At 41.3% G+C, this 19,048-nt stretch overlaps 2 protein-coding genes across 2 annotated transcripts; both read right to left on the minus strand.

Annotated features, from left to right (window-relative positions):
• Window positions 1-797: 797 nt before the first annotated feature.
• On the minus strand, window positions 798-9,383 carry LOC139455902 (calmodulin-like). Its single transcript, XM_071237451.1, has 7 exons — window positions 9,368-9,383; window positions 9,062-9,102; window positions 6,769-6,825; window positions 5,259-5,422; window positions 2,889-3,053; window positions 1,863-1,909; window positions 798-1,023 (listed from the first exon to the last, which is right to left on the minus strand). Exons 3-7 carry the CDS (start codon window positions 6,819-6,821, stop codon window positions 994-996), a joined length of 459 nt encoding a protein of 152 aa, XP_071093552.1. The 5' UTR covers window positions 6,822-6,825; window positions 9,062-9,102; window positions 9,368-9,383; the 3' UTR covers window positions 798-993.
• A 4,085-nt stretch (window positions 9,384-13,468) lies between these two features.
• Window positions 13,469-17,348, minus strand: LOC139455145 (calmodulin-beta-like). The gene is made up of 5 exons (XM_071236699.1): window positions 17,311-17,348; window positions 15,261-15,463; window positions 14,101-14,265; window positions 13,838-13,884; window positions 13,469-13,504 (listed from the first exon to the last, which is right to left on the minus strand). The coding sequence occupies exons 1-5, from the start codon at window positions 17,346-17,348 to the stop codon at window positions 13,469-13,471; spliced, it is 489 nt and encodes a 162-aa protein (XP_071092800.1).
• Between the last annotated feature and the right edge of the window lie 1,700 nt (window positions 17,349-19,048).

Genomic DNA, 19,048 nt, shown 5'->3' on the forward strand with positions numbered 1-19,048 from the left:
GACTCACCACCAAAAGAAACCCTAGGAATATATAGAGAAGTAAGTACGGTAAGAGGAGATATTTCCAGTGTGTATCAATTAATGACACAACTAAAAATCTATCAAGCGGAACCACAGAGTGTCTTTATTCTTATCAGGATAAATTATAAGGTTGCACACGATTTCCAAACTTGACGCCCTTATCAGGCACAAGACAAATGATGTGACGAGTCATGGATCTATGACGTCACATTTGATGCTTTCATGCCCGTCGGTTCACATAACATACCAGTATGTTCGTTTGTGCATCAAACCAATCTAATATCTCTTGAATAAACGTAAATCTTCATATATTAACCTCCATATATGGTTTTCGCGTTTCTATTGTCGGAGAGTATATTTAGGTTGTGGGTCATGTTCACAAAGAGCTTCATTCCGCCATTTCGGCCTTATTGGCTTTGACAGTCATATTGGATTTGTTTGGGTGGCCCCATATCTGGAAATGTTTGGAATGTCATTACCTACAACTGTGCCAAGTTTCATGCTTTTATCACAAAGTGATCCTATATCTGTCACGAAACGGCGCCACAATATCGGGATCGGGTGGTCTGGCTCGCTGACTTGGTTGATGCATGTCATCGTATCCCAATTGCGTAGACCGATGCTCATGATGTCAATCACTGGGATGTCTGGTCCAGACATAATTTTGAACAGACCGCCGTCATATAGCTGAAATATTGCTGATTGCGGCGTTAAACAACAAAACCCCCCAAAACAAACAAGCAAATAAACAAACAAACAAACAAAACAGATTCCCAAACGCGTGTATTGTCACCCGATATTACAAAAAAACCAGGTTAGTTAGATTTAGTTAGTTAATGAATGAATGTATGTTTCTTTCAACATGAGTCGAAATTGTGTTATAATCTATGCGATTTATACTGTAATATACATCGCTTCGTTGGTAATGTTATCTAGACACGGCGTTGTTTAAAAATAATTTTATTGTCTTTTCTAACTTCCAGGAACACAATTCTTGTAGATCTGAAACCAGGAACACATATATGAAGATAAATTCTAGGTTAATTAAATATTTTTAATTGTATGTGTGTTTATTTATGGTAAAGTATATGAAGAAATGCGGGAGTCTGTCTATACAGAAAGCCCTACAAACCCAATCTCATTAAAATCAGATCTTAGTTCTCGCTATCGCTAAACAAAGATCTGAGGACATCCCATTAAGGGTCACGTCAGAATGACCTTTCATCCAACCAATCAGAGCCTCGCTTACCAGATCATGAAAGTGACAGTCGGAATGTGTTTTCTAATCATGCAACCACGAAATATTTAACACAGGGTATTCCGAACGACAGTTACGGGTTTTATGATTATACACATACAATCTATAAGTTTCCAGAATGTTCTTCTCATCAGTTTTAATTTTTTGTAATCGAGAATACGTCAAAATATGTTTCGAAGCGTAGTCGCCAGTTTGAAACTAGTGTCGTAAAGCTCGAGGAATCTGCCTTCTGATTGGCTAATGTCGATTTCTTGTCAGTCATTTCATTGGTCGGTCAAAATTCGCGAAAGGTCGTTCTGACGTGACCCGTAATGGGATGTCCTCAGATCTTTGTTTAGCGGTAGCGAGAACTAAGATCTGATTTTAATGAGATTGCCACAAACCAGTCCACATGATAACATCATTTAAGAAGATATTTCTGTTGTTGATGAAGCCGAATATGTCATCAAAAGTAATTTGCTCTGAACCAGACAAACCAGTGATCGATATTGTGAGCGATGTTCATAAACTATTTGTGACTAATCTATGACGTCATTGACGTCCTTATGACGTTATTTTGTACTGAGAGCATGTTGTTACTCACGTCGAGCATAAATGTTTGGAACTCGGCGTTAGACAATTTACCGTCACCTGAAACATAAGGGTGTACTTTGAACTTGGGGTGAGATCGGGTGATCGAGTGGGTGAGGGAGTGTTTGTCGATGGCGCACTCAACAGTAGTCCAGCCATATCACGGCTTTATTAAAAGCTCGTGCTCGTGGGTTTCAAGTTGTAAAGTCTGAGACCTTCATCACTTCGGGTTTTTCCTCCCACGTTAAACACTGGGTGAAAAGCTAGATATATTTTCTTATCGGCGTAAAAAGATTAATATGGATGTTAAGTTACTATTTCATCGCTCAGCATATAATCCGACTTACCTTTCATTGCTAAAAGAATCATGTCGGTTATCACAAGCTTCACTTTTGCCTGCACATCCGAACACGTCATATTCCACTTGATAGTGGTGGCTATACTTACAGACGTAGACAAGAAACCAAGTACGATTCACGTTTGTTTGCTTGTTTAACGTCGCACTCGGCAATACTCCAGCTATATGACGGCCTGTAATTAGTCCAGTTTAGGCAGACAATCCAGTGATCGATATTGTGAGCTACGAACCTCGCCGTCAGGGTATGCTGACACGCAGTCAACCAAGCCACGGAACCTGACAACCCGATCCAATACGTCGGCATCGGTGGCTGATATTCAGTTGTAACCCGGAATCCCCACGGGGTCAGTGCGATTCAACCTGGTGGTGATTTTGTTTGTTTGTTGTTTAACGCCGCACTCAGCAATATTCCAGCTATATGACGGCGATCTGTAAATAATCGAGTGTTGACCTGACAATCCAGTAATTGACATCATGAGCATCTATCAACGCATTGGTGATACGATGACATGTATCAACCAAGTCAGCGAGCCTGACCACCCGATCCCGTTGGTCGCCTCTTACGGCAAGCATGGGTTGCTGAAGACCTATTCTAACCCGGATATTCACGGGTCGTATCTGTGGTGAGGATCTTTGGCTGCAATAGTTTCTAACAGTGGATGAAGTGGCCACAACTCTCACCGTTGCTGTCAATCTCTGCTTGAAGACCGAGGAAGTCGGCAGATGTTAGTTTCAGGTCATCGTTCTTGTCGAAGTGGTGGAAGAGATAGATGGCGAAGTCGCGCCCGTCATGGTACCGCAAGATCCACTGAATCACAAATTCCGCCTCCGAGATCTCACTGTTGTCTGTGAATTTGTGTCATCATTATAGAGATTGCTGCACTAGTACCCGTTAGATACCGTTTATATCACAACCAGTGTGTTTCAAGACGTATCTAACCACCCAAACGTTTTATTTGTCTGTTTTTCGTCACTGATCTGAATCATACAATTATCTTCTCAGTGGCGAGGAGCCAACAGTACGTACATTGTACATGGTGCCACATTGCATTTGCTCCGGGCATCCATTAAACAATAAATAAAAAAATATATTTCAGTACGTTCTGGATCAAATTGTTATTCCAAGATGACCCCATTGGTCTTATCTCAGAAGAAGGTGGGGACACTGAAATTATATTTGTTTGATAGTTGTTCAACTCCGCACGTATGACGGCTGCCTATAAATATTAAAATTTTAAAAGACAAAATGAATAATGCATTTCCCCTGCATCCCCGATCCGCCAGCACGTGCTATACATTCACACACCACATGCTTACACAACAATCACCTCCGGGATGTTACATTGACACTCTAACAAGCACAACAAAGAACTACACAACCATCAACTCAAAGAGATTACATTGCCATTCTAAAATGCACAACAAAGAACTACACAACCATCAACTCAAAGAGATTACATTGCCATTCTAAAATGCACAACAAAGAACTACACAACCATCAACTCAAAGAGATTACATTGCCATTCTAAAATGCACAACAAAGAACAACACAACCATAAACTCAAAGAGATTACATTGCCATTCTAAAATGCACAACAAAGAACTACACAACCATCAACTCAAAGAGATTACAATGCCATTCTAAAATGCACAACAAAGAACATCACAACCATCAACTCAAAGAGATTACATTGCCATTCTAAAATGCACAACGAAGAACTACACAACCATCAACTCAAAGAGATTACATTGCCATTCTAAAATGCACAACAAAGAACAACACAACCATCAACTCAAAGAGATTACATTGCCATTCTAAAATGCACAACAAAGAACTACACAACCATCAACTCAAAGAGATTACATTGCCATTCTAAAATGCACAACAAAGAACTACACAACCATCAACTCAAAGAGATTACATTGCCATTCTAAAATGCACAACAAAGAACAACACAACCATCAACTCAAAGAGATTACATTGCCATTCTAAAATGCACAACAAAGAACAACACAACCATCAACTCAAAGAGATTACATTGCCATTCTAAAATGCACAACAAAGAACTACACAACCATCAACTCAAAGAGATTACATTGCCATTCTAAAATGCACAACAAAGAACAACACAACCATCAACTCAAAGAGATTACATTGCCATTCTAAAATGCACAACAAAGAACTACACAACCATCAACTCGAAGACTTTACGTTGACATTGTGAAGTGCACAACAGGAAACAACACAACCATCAACTCATAGATTTTACGTTGACATTGTGAAGTGCACAACAGGAAACTACACGACCATCAACTCGAAGAGTTTACGTTGCCATCCTAATATGCACAATGCACGTTACATATCAACAAACGTGTTTGCACACTAACATTCTACACAACCGTCAACCCGAAGATTTTACGTTTGCATTCTTAAGTTCACATCACAGAACTACACCACCGTCAACCCGAAGATTTTACGTTTGCATTCTTAAGTTCACATCACAGAACTACACAGCCGTCAACCCGAAGATTTTATGTTTGCATACCTAACTTCACGTAGGAGAAAAACACAATCATCAACTCGAAAATATTTACATTCTCAAATTAAAATCAAAGAACTACATGACTATCAACTCAAAGATTTTACGTTTACTTCTTGAATTCACATCAACGAACTACGCAACCGTCAACCCGAAGATTTTACGTCTACATTAGTAAATCACACCCCAGAACTATGCAACCACTAACCCGAAGATTTTAGGCTTACATTTGCAATGCACAAAATAGCCACTCAACCATCAACACGAAAGCTTTAGGTTTAAATTCTTAAATGTAAACTACACAGATGTTTGCACAGGAAAGATTAACACAACTACCAACTAGCAGATTTACGTTCCCATTAACAAACACATCAATGAACGACACAGCTGTCACATGGAAGATGTTACGTTTACGTTCACACGTGCAGATGGGCATCAGTGTGTAGCATCTTTACGGGTGTTGGGAAGATTGCAGTATGTTATATGTGTTCAGATGATAAACAATGCGTACTGTCACTGTCGTATCTTGTGACGAACTCGGAAACGACTTCACTCTGCTCCAATGTGCCGTCGCCATTTTTGTCCATGTCATTGATGATGTTGCGGACGGCGAGGTAAGGGGAGAAATTAAGGCTGGTTTGGATACAACCCTGCTGGCGGAGATTGTGAGCAAGGCTGGCGAAGAATCATATAAACCTTTTAGACAAAAGACACAGATTTATAATGACGGAATATTGAAGACTTAATCAGAGAGAAATGTCTTTTGTGAAACTGACTCAACATCATCCAATTTCCGAAACACCACCATGTGTCACTCAACCACACAGTGTGACAGATCCGAGTCTCCATCACGTGTCACACAACCATACTGTGCTACAGATCCGAGTCTCCACCACGTGTCACTCAACCACACAGTGCAAGAGATCCGAGTCTCCATCACGTGTCACTCAAACAAACAGTGCTACAGATCCCAGTCTATATCACGTGTAACACAACCATACTGTGCTACAGATCCAAGTCTATATCACGTGTCACACAACCACACAGTACTACAGATCCGAGTCTATATCACGTGTCACACAACCACACAGTACTACAGATCTGAGTCTATATCACGTGTCACACAACCATACTGTGCTACAGATCCGAGTCTTCATCACGTGTCACTTAACCACACAGTGCAAGAGATCCGAGTCTCCATCACGTGTCACTCAAACACACAGTGCTACAGATCCCAGTCTATATCACGTGTCACACAACCATACTGTGCTACAGATCCAAGTCTATATCACGTGTCACACAACCACACAGTACTACAGATCCGAGTCTATATCACGTGTCACACAACCACACAGTACTACAGATCCGAGTCTATATCACGTGTTACACAACCATACTGTGCTACAGATCCGAGTCTTCATCACGTGTCACTTAACCACACAGTGCTACAGATCCGAGTCTTCATGACGTTTCACTTAACCACACAGTGCTACAGATCCGAGTCTATATCACGTGTCACACAACCACACAGTACTACAGATCCGAGTCTATATCACGTGTCACACAACCATACTGTGCTACAGATCCGAGTCTTCATCACGTGTCACTTAACCACACAGTGCTACAGATCCGAGTCTATATCACGTGTCACACAACCATACAGTGCTACAGATCCCAGTCTCCATCACGTGTCTCTCATCTCAACCATACTGTGCTGCAGATCCGAGACTCCATCACGTGTCACTCAACCACACAGTACTACAGATCCGAGTCTATATCACGTGTCACACAACCATACGGTGCTACAGATCCGAGTCTTCATCACGTGTCACTCAACCACACAGTGCTACAGATCCGCGACTCAACCACCTACCACTCAATCTTACAGTGCTTGCCTTTGCATGTGTTTATGACGGATGCCCCCGGTTGAGGGATACGAGATACCGTCCCCATTTTTGCGAACACCTGGTGTCATCCCCAGTTAACAATGATTCATATACACGTGTTCATGATTGACTCACCCATGCACTGCTGCAGATCCGAGAAGTAGAAAGACAAGGCGGAGATCAGGCATTGTTCTGGAGATGATGAAGATATATCAGTTGGAGAAAATTGCTCACAATATTATGTCATGCATTCAGTGAAAAAGTGAAGACCATATGTCATTGCTACTTCATTGTCAGTTACTCGTGTCACTCTATGGTTCTTTTAACAGATAAAACAAACGTCCAAATGCCAGCTGTGATACGTGATGCGTCAACATATAAAACGTCCTAATGTCAGCTGTGATACGTGATGCGTCAACATATAAAACGTCCTAATGCCAGCTGTGATACGTGCTGCGTCAACATATAAAACGTCCTAATGGCAGCTGTGATACGTGATGCGTCAACATACAAAACGTCCAAATGCCAGCTGTGATACGTGCTGCGTCAACATATAAAACGTCCTAATGCCAGCTGTGATACGTGATGCGTCAGTTACTCGTGTCACTCTATGGTTCTTTTAACAGATAAAACGTCCAAATGCCAGCTGTGATACGTGCTGCGTCAACATATAAAACGTCCTAATGCCAGCTGTGATACGTGCTGCGTCAACATATAAAACGTCCTAATGTCAGCTGTGATACGTGCTGCGTAAACATATAAAACGTCCTAATGTCAGCTGTGATACGTGATGCGTCAACATATAAAACGTCCTAATGTCAGCTGTGATACGTGATGCGTCAACATATAAAACGTCCTAATGTCAGCTGTGATACGTGATGCGTCAACATATAAAACGTCCTAATGTCAGCTGTGATACGTGATGCGTCAACATATAAAACGTCCTAATGTCAGCAGTGATACGTGATGCGTCAACATATAAAACGTCCTAATGTCAGCTGTGATACGTGATGCGTCAACATATAAAACGTCCTAATGTCAGCTGTGATACGTGATGCGTCAACATATAAAACGTCCTAATGTCAGCAGTGATACGTGATGCGTCAACAGATGAAACGTCATTATGTCAGCAGTGATACGTGATGCGTCAACAGATGAAACGTCATTATGTCAGCAGTGATACGTGATGCGTCAACAGATAAAACATCATAATGTCAGCTGTAATATGTGTTGCATAAACGGAAAAAAACGTCCTAACGTCAGCAGTAATGCATCAACAGCAAACAAACGTCAGCTGTGATACGTGATGCGTCAGGAGGAAAACGTCATATCGTAAGCTGAAATACGTGATGCGCCAACAGAAAAAAAACCCGTCACCCGTTAGCTGTGATCCGTGATGCGTGAGCAGAAAAACGTCAGCTGTAGGGAAGTAGGGAAGTCTAATTCTGCATAATTCCTATCATAATTACTATGTATACAAAAAAGAGAAGCACGGTTGACGATATTCGGCACAGAATAGGCCCTTGGGGCATCTTGTCGGAATAGATCGCTAGTTTGTCATATTTGTCACAAGAACCCAATCGGAAATCAATATCGCTGACTCGACAGATTGTGTGTATTCGTGCCCCGATTGTGTGGATCATTGCGTGTGCTGTCAGTCACTGGTTTGCCTGGTCCGCCTTCTAGCTCGGACATAACAGATTGCTGCATTTACTCACTCACTCACTCATTCGCACAGGATATACCAAATAACTCCCGGTGTGATTATCTCACAATATGCATATTGCAAAGACGGCAGCCATATTTGTTTTCATTTTTGGAAGATGCCTTGAACACAACAGGTTCAGTTCTAATATGTTATCCTACAACAGTTGTACCAGTTATGGCTCAATCAGTTTACCCGTTTAGGAAATGCCAACGGAATCGAAGTGAAGTCAACAATGCCCCTGCCGACTGATAACGCGCAACACACACACACACACACACACTCACTCACTCACTCACACAAACGCACACACATGCACACGCACACACGCACGCAAACACCCACGCCCGCCCGCACGCACGCATAATCCTGTTTATGAGTATTGGCGGTGTGATAGCCTTGAGAGTAAAGCGTTAGCTCATCACGCCGAAAAACCGGGTTCGATTCCCCACATGGATACAACGCCTGAAGCCCATTTCTGGTGTCCGGCGCCGTGATATTTCAGGAATACTACCAAAAGTGTCGTCAACCTTACTCAGTATAACGGAGAACATGAACCACGTGAGTCATAACGATAAGTTATCTTTGTGAAACAGTTTCAGGTTTTTTATACTAGGTGAGCTAAATATTGTATTTCTCTCAATATACTTTTGATCACAACTTACGAATCTATACACAAGAGCATGGCGAGCTGAGCAATGATAGTGTTACTGTGTGCATTACCTTGTTCACAGAGGACCACACGGCTGACGGCGGTAATCCTTCTAAACAAAATATTACATATATTGCCTGACAAATGTTGTTTCCCATGCATAGACATTTTTAACGGTTTAGATTTAATTGAGCCATTTCAAGCTGATAAACTGCAAGGCATGACTTAAGAAACATAATGAATTTCTTAACATCGGAATAAGAATTTTCTATATAAATAATTTCTGCACAAAATGAAATTACATGACAGTCGAACTGCGACCTGTACTGGTATTTTCTAAAAACACAGATTTACATATACATGTTAATACGACCCACATTTCTCTACATAAATATAAGACCGCCTCCGTGGTCCAGTGGTAGAGTGTGTATGGTCTGGAGAGCGGAAGGTCCGGGTTCGGTCGATAAAAGATGGTACTTGTTGTTACCCAAACATTGGAGGGATAAAACAAAGACTTGTCGGTTGGAGTCAGTATACTGTGTCTAAGTGGGGTATTCATGTTAAACTGCGGCATGATATTTCAGTTCGGCATTAGTCCGGATAAGTACTAGCAGTCAGTCACACTTTTTCTAGGATGCGGTTTTAAACAACAAACACATTTCTCTGTTTTGCACATGTCTACATGACCCTCATTTCTCTATTGGTACATGTCTATGTGGCCCTCATTTCTCTATTTGTACATGTCTATATGGCCCTCATTTCTCTATTTGTACATGTCTATGTGGCCCTCATTTCTCTATTTGTACATGTCTATATGACCCTCATTTCTCTATTTGTACATGTCTATATGGCCCTCATTTCTCTATTTGTACATGTCTATGTGGCCCTCATTTCTCTATTTGTACATGTCTATGTGGCCCTCATTTCTCTATTGGTACATGTCTATGTGGCCCTCATTTCTCTATTGGTACATGTCTATATGGCCCTCATTTCTCCATTTGTACATGTATATGTGGCCCTCATTTCTCTATTTGTACATGTCTATATGGCCCTCATTTCTCCATTTGTACATGTCTATGTGGCCCTCAATTCTCTATTTGTACATGTCTATGTGGCCCTCAATTCTCCATTTGTACATGTCTATGTGGCCCTCATTTCTCTATTTGTACATGTCTATATGGCCCTCATTTCTCTATTTGTACATGTTTATGTGGCCTTCATTTCTCTATTTGTACATGTCTATATGGCCCTCATTTCTCTATTTGTACATGTCTATGTGGCCCTCATTTCTCTATTTGTACATGTCTATGTGGCCCTCATTTCTCCATTTGTACATGTATATGTGGCCCTCATTTCTCTATTTGTACTTGTCTATGTGGCCCTCATTTCTCTATTTGTACATGTCTATATGACCCTCATTTCTCTATTTGTACATGTCTATATGGCCCTCATTTCTCTATTTGTACATGTCTATATGGCCCTCATTTCTCTATTTGTACATGTCTATATGGCCCTCATTTCTCTATTTGTACATGTCTATATGGCCCTCATTTCTCTATTTGTACATGTCTATATGGCCCTCATTTCTCTATTTGTACATGTATATGTGGCCCTCATTTCTCTATTTGTACATGTCTATATGGCCCTCATTTCTCCATTTGTACATGTCTATGTGGCTCTCATTTCTCTATTTGTACATGTCTACATGACCCTCATTTCTCTATTTGTACATGTCTATGTGGCCCTCATTTCTCTATTGGTACATGTCTATATGGCCCTCATTTCTCTATTTGTACATGTCTGTATGGCCCTCATTTCTCTATTTGTACATGTCTATATGGCCCTCATTTCTCCATTTGTACATGTATATGTGGCCCTCATTTCTCCATTTGTACATGTATATGTGGCCCTCATTTCTCTATTTGTACATGTCTATATGGCCCTCATTTCTCTATTTGTACATGTCTATGTGGCCCTCATTTCTCCATTTGTACATGTCTATGTGGCCCTCATTTCTCTATTTGTACATGTCTATGTGGCCCTCATTTCTCTATTTGTACATGTCTATATGGCCCTCATTTCTCCATTTGTACATGTATATGTGGCCCTCATTTCTCCATTTGCTATTGGTACATGTCTATGTGGCCCTCATTTCTCTATTGGTACATGTCTATATGGCCCTCATTTCTCCATTTGTACATGTATATGTGGCCCTCATTTCTCTATTTGTACATGTCTATGTGGCCCTCATTTCTCTATTTGTACATGTCTATATGGCCCTCATTTCTCTATTTGCACATGTCTATATGGCCCTCATTTCTCCATTTGTACATGTCTATATGGCCCTCATTTCTCTATTTGTACATGTCTATATGACCCTCATTTCTCTATTTGTACATGTCTATATGGCCCTCATTTCTCTATTTGTACATGTCTATATGGCCCTCATTTCTCCATTTGTACATGTCTATATGGCCCTCATTTCTCTATTTGTACATGTCTATATGGCCCTCATTTCTCTATTTGTACATGTCTATATGGCCCTTATTTCTCCATTTGTACATGTCTACATGACCCTCATTTCTCTATTTGTACATGTATATGTGGCCCTCATTTCTCCATTTGTACATGTATATGTGGCCCTCATTTCTCTATTGGTACATGTATATGTGGCCCTCATTTCTCTATTTGTACATGTCTATATGGCCCTCATTTCTCCATTTGTACATGTCTATATGGCCCTCATTTCTCTATTTGTACATGTCTATATGGCCCTCATTTCTCTATTTGTACATGTCTATATGGCCCTCATTTCTCTATTTGTACATGTCTATATGGCCCTCATTTCTCCATTTGTACATGTCTATATGGCCCTTATTTCTCCATTTGTACATGTCTACATGACCCTCATTTCTCTATTTGTACATGTATATGTGGCCCTCATTTCTCCATTTGTACATGTATATGTGGCCCTCATTTCTCTATTTGTACATGTATATGTGGCCCTCATTTCTCTATTTGTACATGTATATGTGGCCCTCATTTCTCTATTTGTACATGTATATGTGGCCCTCATTTCTCTATTTGTGCATGTCTATGTGGCCCTCATTTCTCTATTTGTACATGTATATGTGGCCCTCATTTCTCTATTTGTACATGTATATGTGGCCCTCATTTCTCCATTTGTACATGTCTATATGGCCCTCATTTCTCTATTTGTACATGTCTATGTGGCCCTCATTTCTCTATTTGTACATGTCTATATGGCCCTCATTTCTCTATTTGTACATGTATATGTGGCCCTCATTTCTCCATTTGTACATGTATATGTGGCCCTCATTTCTCCATTTGTACATGTATATGTGGCCCTCATTTCTCTATTTGTACATGTATATGTGGCCCTCATTTCTCCATTTGTACATGTCTATATGGCCCTCATTTCTCTATTTGTACATGTCTATATGGCCCTCATTTCTCCATTTGTACATGTATATGTGGCCCTCATTTCTCTATTGGTACATGTCTATATGGCCCTCATTTCTCTATTGGTACATGTATATGTGGCCCTCATTTCTCTATTTGTACATGTCTATGTGGCCCTCATTTCTCCATTTGTACATGTCTATATGCCCCTCATTTCTCTATTTGTACATGTCTATGTGGCCTTCATTTCTCTATTTGTACATGTCTATATGGCCCTCATTTCTCCATTTGTACATGTCTATGTGGCCCAATATCCGCTTCCATAAACCTTTGTGAAAGCTTTGCTGAGGTCTTGAATGTTGAAACAACTTTGAGCAAGATTCGTGTGCCACTTTTTAAAATCTTCGATAAATGATCATACTTGATTGTACCTTGATTGAAACGTAGACATCTAAGGTTGGAGCTGCTGGAATATTATTCAAAATAAAGGTAAAATTGACTATAGTTGAAAGTTGAAATCATTCCTCTTCTCATACATGTCACTTTGAAACTTTAGATCTAAATATGAAACTGATGAGGCGGTTTCAGTAATCTTTTGTACTTTTGGGTAAAAAAGTGGAAGGGATTTGGCTATTTGACCATTGTTGAACAATATCAGACCATTGATAGAACGGTAGAAACTAACACTTTTAGTCCACTAGTCCTCATAATGATAACATATAGCAAAACCCTTAAAACTGGGAAATTTCTTCTCGTCGTTATGATTCCGTAACTATTGGGCAGTTTGGCAAGGACTACAGGACTTTTGCCAATTTCTAATGCTATGATATGCCCGACGCTTAAGTTAAACTTCTTGCTGAATGCCCTTGTTTTGACCTTGACAATCTCAGCAGACATCTCGATTCCAATGCATTAAGAAACACATCAGCAAGAAGGGGGACACGGTTGGTGCGCATGGGGATGCCTACTTCCTGCCTAAATGTCTTACCCCCAAATTATACCTAAAGGAAGAGGAAACACGGCGTGATAGGAAGTGTTTTTATTAAATAGCGGTTCTACCGCCCATGATGAGTAACACAGTTTGTGTAGAGCTGAAATGTGAAATGTGAAACAGTTAGTATATCTCCAAGAAAGGGTGGGAGACACAGACAGTCGCCCACTTTGTCGTCATAAACATCGAAACACTTATTATATATACATATTTCATAGCAATAAAAAAAAATCGATATGTTATTCAATCATTACATCCCCCAACCTCAATGAAGAAATCTATACAATGTCATCATAAATTCCTATCTGTACATTTCCCTCCATATTAATACATCGATACTATGGCGGGATAATGAGGCAGCATCGCTGCTTCCCTTTCTTGACATGAAGAGTACGTTTTGAATCTAAAATAAATAATAGTTCACGTGACTTACGTTGGTCAAATAGGCCTGGAACTCTGAGACTGAGACGTTACCATCACCTGTAAGACATTATCAGGAACCATGTCTAAGATGTATAGAGATATATGATATCCTAATCATCACGGGACTCGCAATATGTCAGTGAGGGAACGTTCACCAGAAATTTCAGGAGGGGAATTGTGACCAATTGCAATGGTCTTAAGACGAAATATCTTAATTTCATGTTAAGAAGGAATGTCAGACTGCCACCCAAATCCAGATTATTAAGCACATACCATCAATGTCAAGGGACAACTCCAGAGCGGCGATGTCACCGTCGGTCAGTTTCAAGTCGTCGTTTATGTCGAAGTGGTGGAAGAGGTAGCTGGCGAAGTCGTGTTCGTCGTGGTAGTGCTGATGCCACTGCTTTACAAACTCATCCTCGGAAATCTCGCCGTTACCTGTAACCATATCAACACCATCGACATACGTTGGACTTATACACTGGCTATAGCTCACCTTCACGAAGTCATTCGTTCGTCCCTCAACCTGATCTGTGAACGTCATTGTCTTTGGCTTTGAGCAAGTAGAATTGCCATTGTGAAGTCTTCATAAAATATGTCAATGAACACATAATCGTATCAGAGTGGGTGAGTGAGTATGGGTTTACGCCACTTCTAGCAATATTCGTGCAGTATCACGGCGGGAGACACCTGAAATGGGCTTCACACATTGTACCCATGTCGGGAATCGAACCTGGGTCTTCGGCGTGACGAGCGAACGCTTTAACCACTAGGCTACCCCACCACCCTTGTTGTATCAGAACGATGGGCGGCATAGGTTTAGGACATATCGAACGCTTACATTTTTATCCACTATAGGTGAGCTTCTGTACCTCTGGTACTATGGGACGTTATATATCACCGCTGCCTGGACGATACAAGAATAACCGACACGACTGTTCATGAATATACAAAACTAACAAAAGCATGTCGATCTGACTTCTATATCGGTCATACAGTGACACCTCATTGGTCTGGACAGGACCGTTCCCAGTGAAGACGCCAGATTAAAGAGTGTCTACATAAATGTAGACGTACCCGCTAGTAAACATCCGGATGACATCACTCGGCCAAATCACACAGTCTATTCCCATTTAGTCAGCTCATAAGACAAGCATGGGATACTTGGATTTAGTTAGAGACCTTTTTCTCTGCTTCTAAGCACACCATTTCAATGTCTGAGAAAGGGGAAGTCGAATAATTTAATTCATTCACAATGCAATTTTTCAGGACATTCCTATTTCGTAAATATGAGGAAGTAATATTGTTTATCAGCATTATCGAAATTGAATAAATATTTTAAAATAAACAAACCCAGCTTCCTCCCAACCCCCTACTCCAACCGCCACCCCCATCCCTCCCCCATTTCGAACATTAAATTGTCTCTCCTTTACCGTCATGGTCGTATTTGGTGACGAATTCAGCCATGACTTCAGCCTGTGTCACAGCGCCGTCGCCATCTTTCTCCATGTCGACGATGACGCTGGCGATCACCTGGTTTGCCGTCATCTGCTGGTGGTTGTTATGGATACAGGAGTGCACGTGACCGTGACCGTGACCATGACCTTGCCTGAAGGTAGACGATGTATGATTGTCTCTGGCAATGACAGATACATATAGAACATATAGATACACGAGTTGATTGATAGCTTCTGAGCCTCACATCGAAAGACTTGACCAAAAGACATTAACATATAGTTTTCAACATACATCCCATTCCACATTGAAACATTTTGCCAACGATATTGGAAGGATTCTATCCCAGCTTCTCTTGGCTGTCCAAAATGTGTTCCACAGCTGATATGACGTCATTGTTCGAGCCGATATTGGTTCTTTATGTTTAGGAACAGATGAAAGTGTGAAGGCGCCATCCCAGGAGAATAGGTAGGCGCTGAAGGGCTGTGGTCATAACAGTAATTGATTTGTGCACTGGTGCATTGTTATGATGGAGGAGCGCACCTATTCTACAGCTTCATATGTCTCTTAGACTTAATTTCCCGTAATTGACTCACAGGTGCAATATCATATGCTCCGTTTATTGTTTGATCGTTTGGAAGATAGCCCACCATGATGGCGCCCTCGGCATCCCAGAAAATGGGGGTCATAACTTTTCCCCCTGATGGGACAGTCATTTCCATGCTTCCAATGGTCTGATTGTTGGTTGGACTTATGCTGAAGGAGGTGAACCAAGGTTTTATAGATTGTCAAAATTGTTGCAAGAACCTTTCTGGATCAGTTTCAAACAGAGATACATTATCTTGAGACACGTTGTGCCTGGTGTGTTTTTAGATCAGCTATAACATCCGACGAGCTGATAATTTCTTCATTGACAAATTATCTGTGATAATGGATTCGACTCTCTCCTGGAAAATGCTATTGAACTAACCGTATGACGCTCATTCATTCGCCAGTCGGCCATCATCATATCGTGGATTCTCGGGATCATTTCTGGGTTTGCTGACGTGACGGGCCTTTCAGGACGGGAAACTCCTACCTCGTTTCGAATGCATATAGAGGGGCTTCCTTCCCTGGTGTTGTACTCATATCTTCATGGGTGTTTTCCAGCAGCTCCAGCCTTTGGTGTTTACATTTCGTAACTTTTGAGATACAATTTAAGTATAATTCTTCTACCAAGATTTCAAAGAGCGTCATACGACACTTGCTCAGAAGTTGCTTGATCAAGGTTACAACATTCAAGGCCTCGGTAAAGCTTTCAGGTTTATGGTAGACATGTGGAGGACATTTCAAACTTTGAAGCATCCGTGACAAAAATGATGTACCATACGTTCCCATGTTCCAAGGAACAGTTGACTTGCCTTTGCATGTGTTGGGTGGCGGGTGCCACCGGTGGGGCAGTATACGCTCACAGTTTCGAGAACACCTGGTATCGTTACTATTTGATAGTAATTCATAACCACATGCTCATGATATAGTCGGAATTGTACAATCGAGTCTGCTTTATGGAGAGATTTCTACTGGATATGGAAAGGGGTTTGTCGCTTTATTTTTAGGTTTGAGCCCTTTTTCTACAACTACTTGATCACTGTACGTTCCTTAAGTTTGTTCATTTTCCAAAGGTCACAGACCCCTGAATACTTTACTAAATATTTATGTGACTTGTCACAGTGAAACAATTTGCTTAGTGGAGATGCTTCTATGACATCCCACAGATGACACCCTTACCTTGTCAGCTTCAGGTTAACCTCTTTGGTCATGTGGACAAGGCGTCCGACCTCTGCTCAGAAGGTCCGTGGTTCCAATCCCATCACGGGACTCGGAAATCTTATGGCCGCTACATTGGTGCCCAACATGGAGCTGAGCGCGTTCACATTAAATTTGAGCAAAATAAGTCTCAGTACCCTACTATGCGGTCCGGGACGTGCCTTCTGTTGACGGGAAAGTATGGAGCAGGGCGTGGTGTCATCCCACAGATGACATCCTTACCTTGTCAGCTTGCTGACGGGGTTAACCTCTTTAGTCATGTGGACAAGGCGTCCGACCGATGCGCAGAAGGTCCGTGGTTCGAATCCAATCACGGGACTCGGAAATTTATGCCCGCTACACCAGATTTCGCAGTTCCTTCTATGTTAGGCGCAGAACTTATCAACGTGAGTGGGCAGCTACTGATCTACTCCACCCTTAGCAACAATCCAGCCATATATCTGGCAGACATGAAAACTGAAATCCGAATCTTCATTTAGACGGGCGGCTGCTTCAACCACTGGGCTATCCCAATGCTCCATCATAATGTTTTATAGTAACTGGCCTAATATTTGATATAATTGCCTCATACAATTTTGAAATGTTGGACATTGTAGTATATATAATTCACCCAAATATCGACACATTGCCGACTACAACAGTTTGGTTTTGCACATTATACCATGGAACACTCACCCATATACTGACGCAGCTCCGAGTAGAAGAAGGAATACTGTCATGGTTGCTGAAACACATGATGGACATCAATCTAAGAATATATGATTTATGTTTTTGTTTATTTGTTGTTTAACGCCACACAAAAGCAATATTCCAGGTATGTGACGGAGGTCTGTAAATAATCTGGAGTCTGGACCAGACAATCCGCTGATTGACATCATAAGCATCGATTCACGCAATTGAGATTCAATGACATGGATCAACCAAGTCAACTAGCCTGATCACTCGATCCCGTTAGTCTCCTCTTACGACAGAGCATGGGCTGCTGAAGACCTATTCTAATCCGGTGTTTATCCCAATGAATTGTGACCCCAGTGAATGTGAGTGTTGTGGTCTAATGTCTGCCGTGATTATGTTCATGGAGTGACACAAAAGGAGCACGTTTTGGTATAATGGACTGAATCAGCGCAGCTAGCAGTATTCTGTTCATAACATGAAACGGTATCGTGCACGTTGCTTCAAGGTTTGAAGATTGCACATGGGACGTGCGCACACAGTAAAATTGGTTGAACTACAAACCCGGTATAAGTCTGAACTGGTACAAGCAGACAGACAGACAGACAGACAGTCAGACAGACAGGACACACACACACACACACACACACACACACACACACACACACACACACACACACACACACACACACGTACGTCGCTATATAAAATGCAATAACAGTTCACGTGGTGTTAGAGAAGGTGACGGGGTTTGGGTATATACAAGAACTAGCAAGTGTTGACAGTACACGTGGTTTTAAAGTGAATAGGTAAATATTGCTTGAAGCCTCATCAACAATATTGCAATGTAACCCTGTGTACAAGATCTAGCACGTGTTGACAGTTAACGTGGCGTTAGAGGAGGAGACGACATCTGGGTATGTACAAGAACAAGAAAAACCTAAATTCACATTGCAATTGGTGGATGTGGTCAAGCGGAGCTAACCTGAAACAGACGTTTGGATCTCTACGTGCACACATTACCTTTTGAAAGAGACAAAAACAATGTAAAAATGGATGTTTCACTGAGACTATTATCTCTTGGCTTGATAAAGGAGTGTTGCATGGAGTACCATAGTTCATAGCTGATTTGATATTCAGGTCACGAGGTCAGGTCATGGACTACAAGATAAGATAGAAGAAAAATGCTGCTGAAACATCTATGTGGTCGGGTAAGAAACATGGTTTTGGAGCAGGGTACGAAGCCTCGATATGCACAAGAAGTATCTAGGCATCAGCTACAATTAAG

The sequence above is a fragment of the Haliotis cracherodii genome, unplaced genomic scaffold, assembly GCF_022045235.1.
Source record: "Haliotis cracherodii isolate W230 unplaced genomic scaffold, xgHalCrac1.p SCAF_11, whole genome shotgun sequence".
In the NCBI taxonomy this organism is placed as follows: domain Eukaryota; kingdom Metazoa; phylum Mollusca; class Gastropoda; order Lepetellida; family Haliotidae; genus Haliotis; species Haliotis cracherodii.